The following is a 14,012-nucleotide window of genomic DNA, read 5'->3' as shown; positions in this document are numbered from 1 at the left end:
TGGCATTGCGAATGGTCCCCTTTCCCAAAAGAACACAAGCCTAGGGCCCGTTTGAGTTTGGGGCAATGCTTTTGCGTGTGCATCTGCAGGCCGACAAGGCTCAGCAGCGTGCAGCTTCTGGGCGATACATCATGTTGACGCAGTCAGACTGTGACGGTGCCGAGAGATGGGATTGGAAGCAATCGAAGCGTACCAACAGAGTGAAGGGAACCATCTCATTAGTTGTAGTCTCAGGTGACCTTCCCTCACGTTAGCAATGCGACCCTCGACTCGACCGTCATTCATTAGTCTCGACAAGAGAGTTGTGACAGATTCATGCCGTTGCAAAGTCCGAGGGCGATGGGACCCAAGCAATGCAGCTGGGTAATCTGTGAGTTGGTCTTATTAGTCGCGTTACACAAGCTAGGTCTGGCGTGCGGCTATTGGGCCTTCGTCCGGTGAGTGTCTACACTAGGTAAGTAGCTGAACTTTGGAATGAGTTGCGGTGAGCAACCACGGCTCACCGCTCGGGGAGGACCTTGACGTCCCTGGGCTACCGTAGCCATGCATAGGTACAGTACTCTATGAGATTGCGAAGAGGGCGTCTTATGTTTGTTAGTCTTCGGCGGCTGGGCAAACTGACAGCGTCTCTGAAAGCTCGCATGACATATGCATTGCAATTCGCAAAACGGCCATGGATAGGTATAAACAACAAGACTGTGCTGTGCATGCGTAACGTTTGGAAAGGCCAAGAGTCCCGAGGCTCTCCCGCAGCACAAGATCGCTGCGATCGACTAGTGAGGCAGCGGCAATACACCAGAACCAAGCATCCACAGAAGAAAATCGAGGCAATGCCAAGCAGACCGACGGACCCAAAGACGCGTCTCTTCCCCACCGCACCCGAAGAATGCGTGGGCGTGGCTCATCTGCAAGTACTCGGGTTGGGAGATGTGGTAGCTCACCGTCCGACACCGGGGTCGACTTGCTCGGACGGCCGAGTTCGCGCGGTGCAAGGTGCAAGGCTCAAAGGGGCGAGGACACGGAAGCCAAAGGCCCGCTGCGGCCGAGAGATTCAACATTGTGCGGCTGACTGCGCCGAGTTAGGACATGTCTCGCTCGGCGGCTTACAAAACGGGGGCGGTAATATTCGAGACTCGCTAAGTGTGGTGTCTGTCGAGGACTTAGGAGGGCTGGCCCGTGAAGGGATTGGCTTGAGCTAATCCGGAGTAAGGCCCGTAAGATTGGGCGAGCCATGCGACAGCCCCATTTTGCAAACGACAAAGCCGTCGTCTGTGTCGATTCCAAAGCGGCGGTATACCGTCGTGTACAGCACAGTACCTGAGGTACCAATGCTGTCCTCCCCTTCGGCCAAAACCACTTATACTGCAGTAAGCTTCTCGGCAGCATACTTCTGGTGGCTTCACTGCGCCGTTCCTTCTCCGTGTCGAGCGGCATCGGCTGGCCACATCGATCTGACCTTGCGGGAAGGGTAGCACCATTGCCGAAATCAGGCCTATGCATTGATTTTTATCCTGCGCAGTGTGGATGTTGGGGGTTTTGTTACCACCCCACACACTGAAGGTGAGGCGAACGAGGACCAAGGTGATGGGACGGTGAAGGTCCCGTCGGGCCATGCGGGGGCTAACCTGGGAAGTCGCGGTTTCGCGTTTTTCGTAACCAACGAAGGACACCAACCCCGCAGAGTCTGCAGATGCAAGCGGCAGAGCTAACCTGAAGTCATCAATCAAATTGGGCACATGACACTCTTGCGTGCCGTGTGTGACTGTGTACTGTACAGGCCGTCAGGAGTTGCATGGCCGGCGGCGCGGTTCGGGTCACCTCAATTGGATGGCACGTTTTGAGGCACTATAGTACCTAATCACTAAGAAAGGAGTTTGGTGGTGTGTTAGGATGGTGTAGTTGGGTCCTTCAAGATCCCACGACTTCCTCGTCAGATACTATCAGAAGATGGGTGCCTACGTGGAAGGTGGCTGCAATCATCAGCTGCATTAATCCGCGCCACGTGCGGCGACGTCATCGTTCCTCAGCCCCACTGGGACAGCAAACAATTGAGAAGATTCTCAGGAACCGCCTTTCCGACACAGCCGAACTGGTTGGTTTGACAAGGATCTTCCCTTGCGGAGGCGGAGCCTTGCCAGGATCAGCGAAGGATTCTAGAAGACAGCCCTCGGTTGGTTTGGTTCGTGCGTCTTGGCTTGGAGACGGCGCGACGGGTGCGCGGACTCGCACTGGTCATTGGGTGGAGTTCTCAAACAATGATGGGCAATTACCGATCATCTGGTCAAGCAGCACACAGGGCTCTCCTTGCTGGGCTGGGTGAGATGGGCTGACAGGCCCCGAAAAGGGATTCTGAAACAGGCACCTTGGTGCCCCTGAACCTTTGAGATGGGCATCATATCCTTCGATCGGCTAGTCCGAGACTGTCACTGGACGACCACTCGTAGTACATACGGACTTGAGCATGGACGATCAAAATGGCTGGGGAAACACTTCTAATCACGCCAGTCTAACAGGCCCCCCAAACAGCGCGAGATCTAATTTGTGGTATGGAAACATACGTTCCGATTATCATGCCCATTTTCGCATTCGATGCAATTCATCGTCGACCCTCGGCGTCCACTGTGACGCCGGGCGGGTGAAACGGCTCCCTCCGCCCCGCTTGTTATCCTTGCTCGCTGCAACGGAAATGATGTGCAGACTGCAAGCCAAAGGGTCGCGGGGGGCATAATGGGGGTCTTCCTGTAAGGATACTGATCGTTGGCCGCCTTCTGATTGATAACTTGTCCTTTCAAGGGAAAAATAGGCGGCGTATCCGTACTGAAATAGACGCGGCCGATGTTTTCTCAAGGACCTTCCCTTGTTTCCATGTTATGCCAAGGCCTGCCAATACGAGCTGCTGCATCTCACATACCTACATGCGCAAAATACACCACTACCGGCACGCAACTACCTATCACGATGGTGCATAACTACGGCACCTTATTAGTGTGGTCGACACGGCTTGGCTCGCAAAGAGTCGCAGGCCACGTAGCTCGCTAGGAAAGACGCCAGGGCTATAGGTAGCTCGTGACCACGTACTGCTGCCTGATTGAGCTGTCTGCAGCGAGCGCATTGTCTGTCTGTCTCCTCTATCTGTCTGCGGGGAGGAACCCCATTTTGACGAATATCATTGCAACCCTTCGTCAGGATCCTGGAGAACCCCTCCGTGGCATGCTACAGTCAATTAGATTGTAGCAGTTCTAGTTGATCCCTGATGTCAAGCTACTGTATCTCGACAGCATCATAGTGAGATTGCTGTCTCGCGGGGTGGCATCGCAGGCAATCGCGGGAGATGAATCTCGTTGGGCACTGGGATACAATCGCGCGTCCACCTGGATCTCACGTTCTTTGCCAGATTGACACTCGGTATCTGAAGCTGATCGGCGCCTTTGCCGGTCGTCCTACGAGCATCAGCTCATAGGTGATGGTAGTCAGCCCCATTCCGCGGCAAAGATCACCGGGAAATGACCAAGCTTCGTCGGCCGAAGACGGCTCGCTTCCTGATAAAGTAGAGTTATAGAGTTGCGTTGCAGATTTCGCGGCCGGCGAGCGCGGGGGGAAGCTGGAGAGCGTTCCGCGAGGTTACAAGCGATCAAGGCGCATGCTGCCGCTTCTCCTCTTGGCCCGCGATATGAGGAAACACACCTGTAACCTGCAGATATCAAGACGACGCGCGCAGCGGCCCCTCCCGTCAAGTTGCCGTGTGGCGACAGCTGCGTCCGGTATGCACCTACTTTTACCCTACCACAGTAGGCATTCTACACAGCGTCTCGCGGACCGGCAGCATCCCGCTCGCGCCGGCGCTTCTGAGGCGGAGATGTTGCTCGCTCGGCACCCCGTGCGAAACGAGTATCCGATGCCGCAAAGGAGGAGGAACCCCTTGGAAAGCAAGTCGTTGGCCAGACCGGTTCAGATAGGATGCCATAGCTTTTAGCGAGCTACCGCTTCGGGCGGTGTTCTGAGTCGTCCTGGATCGGTGTTGCCATAGAATGTCCCGGTGTTTCGACGGGATGAAGTTGCGCCTTTGAGCCGTTCAGGGGTAGACTGGGGCCGGTAGGTATCGACGATCGAAGAGCTGCCCAAGTTGGAAGAGGCCGCTCGTCTCGGCAATCTGCCGGGTGTGAGGGCCAGTGGGACATGTGTCTCCCCTTGCTCTTTGTCGGGGTTGCCGGAGGTAGGTACAAACGTATGGGATCTTGTGGTCCCCGGGACAACGACGGAATTGGATAGAGCACAGAGGGTGTCTACTGTGTAGCACGGAAAGCGGTGTGAGCTGACTGATGACTCTGTTGCCATCAGACCAGACGTCATCCCAAGCCTGGGACCCTGAACTGCGGAACATGAAACAGACAGGGCAAGGCAACGGCGCCTAACACGCCATTCTCGCCGATCCTCAGTGGGCCTCTGGAGCGAGGGCCAGTCAGAGCGGGAATATATTGTAGGAATCGGATGGCGGTGTTTGGCACCAAGCTCAATATCAAGTGGAAGCGGATCGGGATTCGTCGGGCTCTGAGGGATGGACAATTTGGCAAACCCTCCTTTGTCTTTGATGCTGGATCTGCGCGAGGAGAGATTTCAGCCTGGCATCTGGCAGCAACAGAGTTGTGCGGGGTCAGGGATGAGTCCAGGGATGAGCACGTGGATACACTCGGAGATTGTATCGTCTGCCCTACTTTCCCGCTGTTGTTTTCCCGGGAGAGGTTAGGCATCAGAGTAAGTTATCTCCCAGTTGCAATGGCTAGGTTCCGTGCAAATTGCTGTCGAAGTAAGCAGCCCAGTGACCTACTGGAAAAGACGGCATTCGGGTTGCTGGAAATAGGTCTGCCGAGATGGCACCAACCTTCGGGCATTGGGCGGGGTGGATAAGATCTAACCCCTGCGGCCGCACTCGACAGCGGGGTTATCATGGCGCTGCTGCCGGAAATACGGCGCCAGAATGCTAGATTTCCGTCCTCGTGACGAATTCGGACGACCCTTGCTCAGGCCGCACAAAAACAATCACGAATCCGGGCGTCCAATCAACCGCTGATATGGATACAGGCGGTGCCAGCAGGTTGCACCGAGTGTGATTGCTCGAGCTGTTTGCGGCCTGATGAAAGGAATGAAAGGCAGTGTTTCTGAGGCTAGAGTAAAGACAGTCAAGGTCAACACGATTGGGGCTTGCAGGAACGTGATCTTCACGTTGATCGTTCGATTGTGCAGATGTCACTTGTCCCGGCGAAATAGCAAGGGGCGGATCACCGTTGGCGGCATCCGAATTGCCAACTGTTGGGTAACTGGAGGTCCGCCCAGTAATCGAGAAGTGTAGCCGTGGTGGGCAAGGTATCCAACTGTGCCCATGTATGTACGGGATACGTAAGATACTATACGCACAATACACAATTGCCCCCTACTCGGTAATCCATGCCACGGGAATGTGTACTGTGCGTTACCCTTAAGTACGTTGTGATCTTGGATAGCAAATTGCCGAGAAGGAGGCTTTGCAATGAGATACCATACTGGCTAGTGCACAAGTAACTTCACTACCAGATGTCCGGACTCGTAGTATTATGTACAGTGATGCCCGGGATTGTGTTCCCAAGATCTGGGCTGGCACCTCCGATCCGAGACGGGAATGTCAGCACCCTGCCTCCCCATACGTAGTAGACTGCAAAGCCGGACCTGAGCAGTGGAATACAGCTTTAACCCTTGAAAGTTTGTTATCGACAAGGGAGCTGTCTCAAACTAACGAACTTGAGGGGTCGGCCCGTACTGCCTGTGGAATGCCATACTACCAGCGTATATTACCACTTCCGTGTAAGAGCCGAGTCGCTGGCTTCTTGATACACGGGCATCTAGACGGTCTATAGCCGTAAAGGTACCGAGTGATTATTATACAGTACATACACACTATAAAAATACAACTTACCAGCTTGGCTTCGTACATGTGACAACTGATATAGAATTCATTCCACCAGCCAACGGCTGCCCGGATCGGGCGGCTAGCGTTAGTGCCTGAGAACGATCATCGTGTTTGCGGGCGAGTTGCGGGACAGGTGAAGCCCTGGCGCCGAGCGAGATGATGTGGGGACTGGGGAGTAGCATGACAGGGATTAAGCAAGGCTGCGTTTCCACAAAAACCACCCAGCAGCTCGGATCCGCTTTCCCTTGTCCCTTGTCGTCCACAACAAGAACATAGTGTACACTCCTCACAGTAGCTCTCGCCTTGGATGCACATATCCGTATGCATGTACACACACATATCAGTTTCGCGATGGATGAGAATGATCCGTCAAGGTCAAGACAAACCGGAACTCGCGGACACAGCGCCCGCTTATCGAAGGAGGGCACCTACTGCGGCCGCCTACGTACTTGAGGTAGCGGGGTTCGAGCACCAAGGAAACAGACATACGTCTGCATAACACCCAACAGTAGCAGAATTGTCACACTCTTTATATAGCACACTGCATGCAGTAGCTAGCAATGACAACGAAATTGACAGCCAACTCCGTTGCGCAGATGTTCTGAACCGACGAATGTGCTGGAAACAGTTGATACACTATGGAGAGATTGCTACTACCTTGTCAGTGCTTTGCAGTATGCTTCACCCCCTGCTGGACATTCCGACATGCCCGGATATGGCAGGTTCGATGGAATTTGCTCCGCCCAAAGTTGACCCACAGAAAATTCCTGTCTCTCGGTGATGATCTCATCCCGTGTGCCCATCCCACATCAACCGTTGGCGGGAGAAGGCCAGCGAATGGAAGGGGAGGGGGTTATGGAGCCCTCTGCGGAGCCAGAATACTGTGACAGTACGGAATACCAACATACTATAATCCGTACTACACGTGTACAATACAGTACAATCACCTGTATTCGTATGCTATACTAAGATTTTAAGCGGCTGTAAGAAACCTGCATATAAAAAGGGATAACATCAATAAATTATAAGCATGACACGTAGCATGACGGCTTTGTAAGTTACATAGCAATGATACGGTATTTCGCGATTGGCTCACCTCGCAGTTGAGCCGTCCTGCGGCGCCCGGTGCCAACGTTTTTACAGATCGCGTATAGGTAATACATGAATACCTCGTTAGCGCTGTATTGTACAGAACATCACGACAAGCCCAATCATTGGCGCCCGGCGAAAATTTGCGTGTGGTATACCCAATGTGAACTGCCAACGTCTTCAACTTTCCTTTCCATTTTCATTGCTTCTTCTCTATAACGTTAACCCCTTGCATATCAACTGAAACTAGGGTTCCCAGTAGCAACCGGCGGTATGAGTTGGGAGAGCACCAACAAACAGCCGTATTGCTTGTACGAAGTACAAAATCAAGGTACCTATCTTACGTGCATCAGGAAGGTGCGGTGTAGGTATTGCTCCCACCGCCGGAGGGTAACGTTACTGGGGGGGACGAAGGGAAGCGCCCGGAACCCGGTCCTCTTCGTTACTACTTTACGGTACTTACCTACAGGTTCCATAAGGGTTGCCAAGAATTACCGGTATACGGCACGCTTTGCAGCCGCAGCAGCGTTTAACACACTCTGGGAATCTCCTTGGATTTTGTATTTGTTGGTATGATCCATATATATTAAGTACCTACACTAGGGAGGGACGTGGAATGACAATTCCCTTCGCCGTTGTTCCTCCTTGCCCAGCAGGGGATGGATTTGCTGAACCCACCACCCTCCCTTGTCCTGGCAATGACTCCCGCACCATCCATACCATCGTGCGCACTGATAATTTCGGGGAATTACACTTTATGGACACAGCAACACAAAAGGACCTGCCATCCACCGCCCACCTCACCACCCACCACCATTGAAATAAAGTTTGCAGCTGCACGCACGCCATATCCTTGATCAAGCCAGCCTTTCGAACCGCAATTGTGCCCACAGTCTTATCATTGCTACGCGCACATCGGCAAAACGCAATCGCGCAGGGATCGACCACTCGATACTGAGCTCTCCATAGCCAAGCTGCGGCCCTATGTCGCATGCCGGCGTGCCTTAGTCATATTAGAGCTCATCGGCCACACCTCAAACCTCAGCTGGATCTGCGCCGGGCAGCAGAAGGCCCTGCCAAACCGGGGTTCTCGCCAATCTTTCATCCGCTTGCTGCGCCGGGCTGAGAGAGAGCCTTCTCACAGTCCTGCAAAAAGTGTGTTGGGCTGTTCTGCCAAGCCGCCAGTCTCTCTAAGAACTCGTTGCGACTCCCGGAGACGTCACTCATCCTAACGCGAGCGACAGCCTGCAGCCAAGGATATACGGGAGGCTGCCTTATTATCCATCCAATCGACGAGGCGGCACCGGGAAGGACATCGTTTTCCCCTTTTCCTGGAGTGCTGCTCTGCGCCTGGTTTTGGTGGACCGCCGAACTGCGTCCTTACACCCCTTCCCCCCCGAACCGGCATCCTGGGATGCCCTAATAGAGCCACTTGCATACGGCCTGCCACCTCATCATTCTGCCGTGGTCGACCCGGGGTCTGTCACCACACGGGCCATTCCTGGACCATCGGCGCCAATAATCGACGGGGCAAGTCGTACATCTCTGGTACCTTGGGTTGCTTTCTGTACCTGTACCCGCGGGTACACCTGCTGCACGACGACAGGTCCGACTGGCTCGGGTGCGCCTGTTACGTGCTGATCTCGCGTTGACTCTCGGTGGTCATTCATCGCCTTGCATCTGCGGCTCCGGCCGGCCATTCTCTGCCTACAAGGCGTGACACCTTCCTCCCCCGGGGACCCGCCTCTGCCAGGAACGTTGTCTATAACTGATCCACATCCCCTATCTTCCGGACAGGAGATTCGAATATCAGACAGAAACCCGAAAAATGCGGCAAAAGGCGCTTCGTCCCGCATAACCGACACGTCTCTTATAGCGGCCGTGGCGCTCCACCTTCAGACCCAGGCTCGCCAGGGCGGCTCGGCACATCCATTGACACAACGCTACAACCTGCGTGTGTTGTGTTTCGTATCTACAAGCAACTATGAGTACTTCAATCCAGCTGGACTACCCCCTAGCCCCTGCCACCTTAACCATGGCGTCAGATCCGCCTCAGACGTGGCGCACGCGTCCAAGCGAGGTCAAGACGAACCTGGGCGTGCAGACCCAGGTCGTCGTTGTACCGCCCTCAGCCATCAGCAACTCCTCGGCCTCGCCCGCCTTCAATCAACACCCGTCGCCGGCACAATCGGTCCTGACTCTCGAATCGGGCCTGAGCACGGCAAGCTCACTCCAAAAATCGCCCGAGACGCTCGTGTCTTTCCCTGACAAGGGGCTCGACGACATCGAACCATTGGCTGCCCCCTTCCAGCTTCCAGAGCCTGTCGGCGCCAGACAGCCGACAGATCCGGCTGCTTCTCAGCTAACCAGGAGGACCAGTGCATCCTCCCTGAGCCAGCCAACCCTCAGGGGCACCGGCACGGCGGCTACGGGCGAGGCCGTGAAAATGAGCCTCGCCCGCCGAGCCTCCAACTCGGTTCGCAAAGCCGGCGGCGTCTTCAAGAGACGTCCGTCGTCAACCAACCCCAGCCGGGATGGGAGCGTTGGGCCAGGCCTGATGCGCCGCAGGGGGAGCATGAGCAACGCAGTGACACCGTTCGAGACCCCCAGCACCTTCTACAGCGATTCGGACGACGATGTCTGGGCTGAGGATCGGCTCGGCAGCGATGCGTCTCTGCAGGAAGTTGGGCCACTAGGCAATGCAACCCCAGATGACGACTTCGGCTTGATCCCGCTGGCCCTTCGCCAAGGCGTGACCCTGACCAAGGTCACCAAGAAGAACAGCACCAAGAGGATAACGGTATCTCTCGACCCCGATTTCAGCAAGATCTGGTGGGACAAGAACCGGTCCTCCTCGAAGTGCCTGTACATTGATGACATCAAGGAGATTCGCACCGCCGAAGACATCCGGCAATATCGACTCGACGCCGGCCTTCCTGAGACGGTAGAGCCTCGATTCTTCTCGCTAATCTACATACCTCCGGGCAAGACGGGCACCAAGACGCTACACCTCATTGCCGACACGGACGAATCATTCCAGCAGTGGGTCCAGGCACTCGACATTATCTCCAAGCACCGGCAGGATTTTGCAACAAGCCTGATGTCGTTCAATGACAAAGCCGTCCGCGCCTACTGGGGGATGGAGATGGACAAACAGCTGGGAAAGTTGCGTGCCCCCGAGGACGAGCACATTGATTTCTCAGGTGTCGTGCGCGTGTGCCGCAGCCTTCACATCCACGTCTCCACCAAGCAGCTGCGGCAGGCATTTGACGTGGCGAAAGGCAGAGGGGCCAGCTCAGATGACTTGCCGTCTGGACAAAGCCAAACATCCCGGCTTAACTTCGCCGAGTTTATAGAATTCGTGCGGCTCATGAGCACCCGTTTGGACATCCGTCGCGTGTACCAGGCACATACGAACTATCCCGAGGTCGGGATGACGAAAGCCGAGTTTCTGCACTTCTTGCGCCATGTGCAAGGCGAGGATGTCGATGCCGACTTGGCCTCTTGGGAGGCCGTCTTTGCGCGCTTCTCCCGCAAGGGCAGGGCGAAAGACGCTGAGAAGCAGGCCACCGCCGGCGAGGAGGGCTTGATCATGTCTGAAGCTGCCTTTGCCGGCTTTCTCACGTCCACCTCCAACGATGTCATCCCCAGGGAACCCCAGAGCTACGTCCTGGATCGGCCGATGAACGAGTACTACATTTCGAGCTCGCACAACACGTACCTGCTCGGCCGCCAGGTCGCTAGCACCTCGAGCACCGAGGGCTACATCACGGCTCTGCTGCGCGGCTGCCGTTGCGTCGAAATCGACTGCTGGGAAGGACAGGACAACCAGCCAATCGTCAAGCACGGCCACTCGTGGACGTCCTGCATCTCGTTCCTCGAGGTCATCAAGACGATCAACAAGTACGCCTTTGCTAAATCGCACTTCCCGTTGTGGATATCGCTCGAGGTCCGCTGCCCTCCGGCAGTGCAGATCAATATGGCCAAGATCATGATTGAGGTTTTCGGCGACAAGCTTGTGCGGGCACCCCTTGATCCATCATCGGACCGCCTGCCATCACCGTCAGAACTGATGGACCGCATCCTCATCAAGGTCAAGAAGCCAGACGAGTCGATCAGGACCGTGGTTGAGCGGACCGGCCGGAGGCGCGGCAACAGCATGCCATCGCCATATCAGCGAGCGCTGACAATGGAGAACGTGCCCGTTCCCGCGCCGTCGAGCCCGCTTCTGAGCCCGACGCAGGCCTCTCGGTCCAACCGACAAATCAACACCATCACCGAGGGCATGGTTCATGAGCCGATCAGCAGCAGCCCCAGTGAGTGTGATAGCGAAGGCGAAGCAGCTACGGCAAAGAGGGCCACCAGCAAGATCCACCCTGTCCTGGGCGAACTGGGCGTGTACTGCATGGGGATCCACTTCGAAGGTTTTGACAGCCCCGACGCGAGGAAGTTCAACCACATCTTCTCGTTCAAGGAGAAGACGTTCGCAGAGAAGAGCCAACAGGCGTCGGGGAAGAGATCTTTGTACCGCCATAACATGCGCTACATGATGCGCGTCTACCCCAACGGCGGGCGCATATCGTCGAGCAACTTCGACCCCCTCCTGTACTGGAAGCGCGGAGTGCAGATGGCGGCGCTCAACTGGCAGACTTTCGACACGGGGATGCAGTTGAATCAAGCCATGTTCGACGGCGGCACAGCTCGGTCGGGCTACGTCCTCAAGCCGCTCGAGGGACGGCAGATCCAGGTGATGCCCAACCTGTCGCCCGACGAGTGCGTGGGCAAGCGCCCGCGGAAACGGGTCGCCTTTGAGATCGAGGTCATCTCGGCGCAACAGCTGATGCGTCCCTATAACCTGGGCGAGAAACGCACGCTGGATCCCTACGTCGAGGTCGAGGTGCTGATGGCGGACGACAAGCGGAACAAGGCGGACGCGGCCATCTATGCTGCCGCTCAACAGATGCAGCTCAAGAAGCGCACCAGGATCGTCCGCGACAATGGCTTCAACCCCGAGTTCTACGAGAGGTGCCTTTTCGACGTCATCACCAAGTATCCGGACCTGATCTTTGTGCGGTTCAGCGTCAGACTTGCCGACAAGGGGGAGAAGGGATACAACGACAAGCCGCCTCTCGCAACCTTTACCGCCAAGCTCAGTAACCTCAAGCAAGGCTACCGCACGATCCCACTGCTCAACCACGACGGGGAGCGCTTCCTGTTCTCGACCCTGTTTTGCAGGATCTGGATAGGCCCGTTCACCGACATCATGGTTTCATACCAGGAAGATGCTCCGACAAATGGCAAGAAATTGAAAAACATTGGCAGAAACGTCTTCAGCCAGACAAACACGAGTCCCAAATCCAGCATGGACAGCAGCCGGACTTGAACCGTCCATTTCCATTCCCTATCTCTCGACATATTTGTAGCAGTACTTTTATCTTTCTCTTTTTCTCTTTCTTTCTTTTTTTCTGCACATGGAGGCTTGCTCATGGATGTACAATACCAACATCATTTGCATCATTTCCCTTTGTTTCCTTTATGATCACCGGAGGGCGTTTTTGGTGCGCGGAACGGCAAGCATACTTCAGGAGGGGTCTTGGGATCTTTACATGGATTGTCGACTTGTCCTGGCGACCCGAACGGAACTCTGATACTTTGATACCCGCATCGCGAGGCTTACATTTTACGAACTGGCGCGAGGGCTATAGACGGTACGAAAGCAAGAAAAAGCGGCGGTTGTTGTTACTTTGGCGATTCGTCTTTTGTCCATTCATCCCCTCTCTGTCGATCTCTCTCCGTGTCTGTCTATACCAAAGGTGTTCACTGGTTTTCAAGAGATGGCGGCCATCTGGTTTGATGGCCGAGGCGGTGGCGCCCGCGAGTGAGACTTTACATGGGCAAGGGAGGGACGGCAAGGAAGCATAAACAACAACTCATCGGGTCGGAGAAGGCAGTGTGTTCACCTGGAAGGGGGTTTTGGCCATCTGTGCATTGCAAAGGGGTTTTGGGTCTAGCATCAGGGCGTGGCAGGGCCCCTCCCCCAACGTATCTTTCGCTTCTCGTCGCTGCTAGCCAGCACCTCCATTCATCAACTCGGGTTTTAGGTTTTTAAGGCGGTCTCGGCTGGTTCTGTGCGTGAGTTATTCCTGAGGGGGCGCGACGTTGGCGGTTGTTATTATGCATACCCTGAAGGCCAAGGCGTGATGCCATCATTTGATCACATCATATCTTTAAACCACTGTCCTTATCACATAAGTTTGCTTAGCAAAGCACCGGGGCACAGATTTGCGGGAATGTGTGGTTCTTCGGCCTCGCAAATTGGTTTCATGGAGTTGACTTGCATGGGAGCATCCGTGGCCACCAGGAGTGTGGTCCATGAAAAGGCTATATACCGAACTACTGTAGTTAGCAGCTCACGCTGCCGAATTGAGAGGAGGGGTCATCTCTCATGACTGCTTATATGAGCTTTTGCCTACATGGTGTGAATGATTACGCCCGTCAAGGAGATATTCTCCCCAAGGCCAGGGTCAGGCAGCGCCCCCCCTTTCTGAATCTCGCCAGTGTAAGCAATTAATCCTGAATCAAATCCTATTCCTTTGACTGTCATCATCGTCTCATATTGACATCATCATTCTACCTGCGGCGGGAGGAGCAGAAAACACCTGGCCGAGCCTTGGCCGGGGTTTCCATGTCTATCGGCGCATAAGGACACTTCCGAACCTCCGGTAATAGAACCTTACACTGACCAACCTATCTGCAATTGACCCGATCACGGCCACGTTCTTTGATACCAAAACTTCAGAGCAGGTCCCATAGATATCGTACATCATGCAACATACATAAGTAGCCAGGGATCTACTGTATTTGTGTTCTGTATGTATATGTACTGTATATACATACAGATATAGACGATCCAGTTGCCCCCTTCCTTTGTCCATCATGATTCCAGATTCCAATACATAGACCTGTTCAATGCCCAAAGAGA

At 54.8% G+C, this 14,012-nt stretch overlaps 1 protein-coding gene across 1 annotated transcript; it reads left to right on the top strand.

Annotated features, from left to right (window-relative positions):
- Nucleotides 1-9,065: 9,065 nt before the first annotated feature.
- B0T15DRAFT_491427 (PLC-like phosphodiesterase) lies at nucleotides 9,066-12,413 on the top strand (the record flags this gene model as incomplete). Its single annotated transcript, XM_062866779.1, has 1 exon — nucleotides 9,066-12,413. One exon carries the CDS (start codon nucleotides 9,066-9,068, stop codon nucleotides 12,411-12,413), a length of 3,348 nt encoding a protein of 1,115 aa, XP_062724656.1.
- Nucleotides 12,414-14,012: the final 1,599 nt, after the last annotated feature.

Source organism: Chaetomium strumarium (assembly GCF_033439665.1).
Source record: "Chaetomium strumarium strain CBS 333.67 chromosome Unknown B0T15scaffold_2, whole genome shotgun sequence".
In the NCBI taxonomy this organism is placed as follows: domain Eukaryota; kingdom Fungi; phylum Ascomycota; class Sordariomycetes; order Sordariales; family Chaetomiaceae; genus Chaetomium; species Chaetomium strumarium.
Note: the sequence above shows the minus strand (reverse complement) of the source record. Positions and strands in the feature narration are given on the sequence as shown.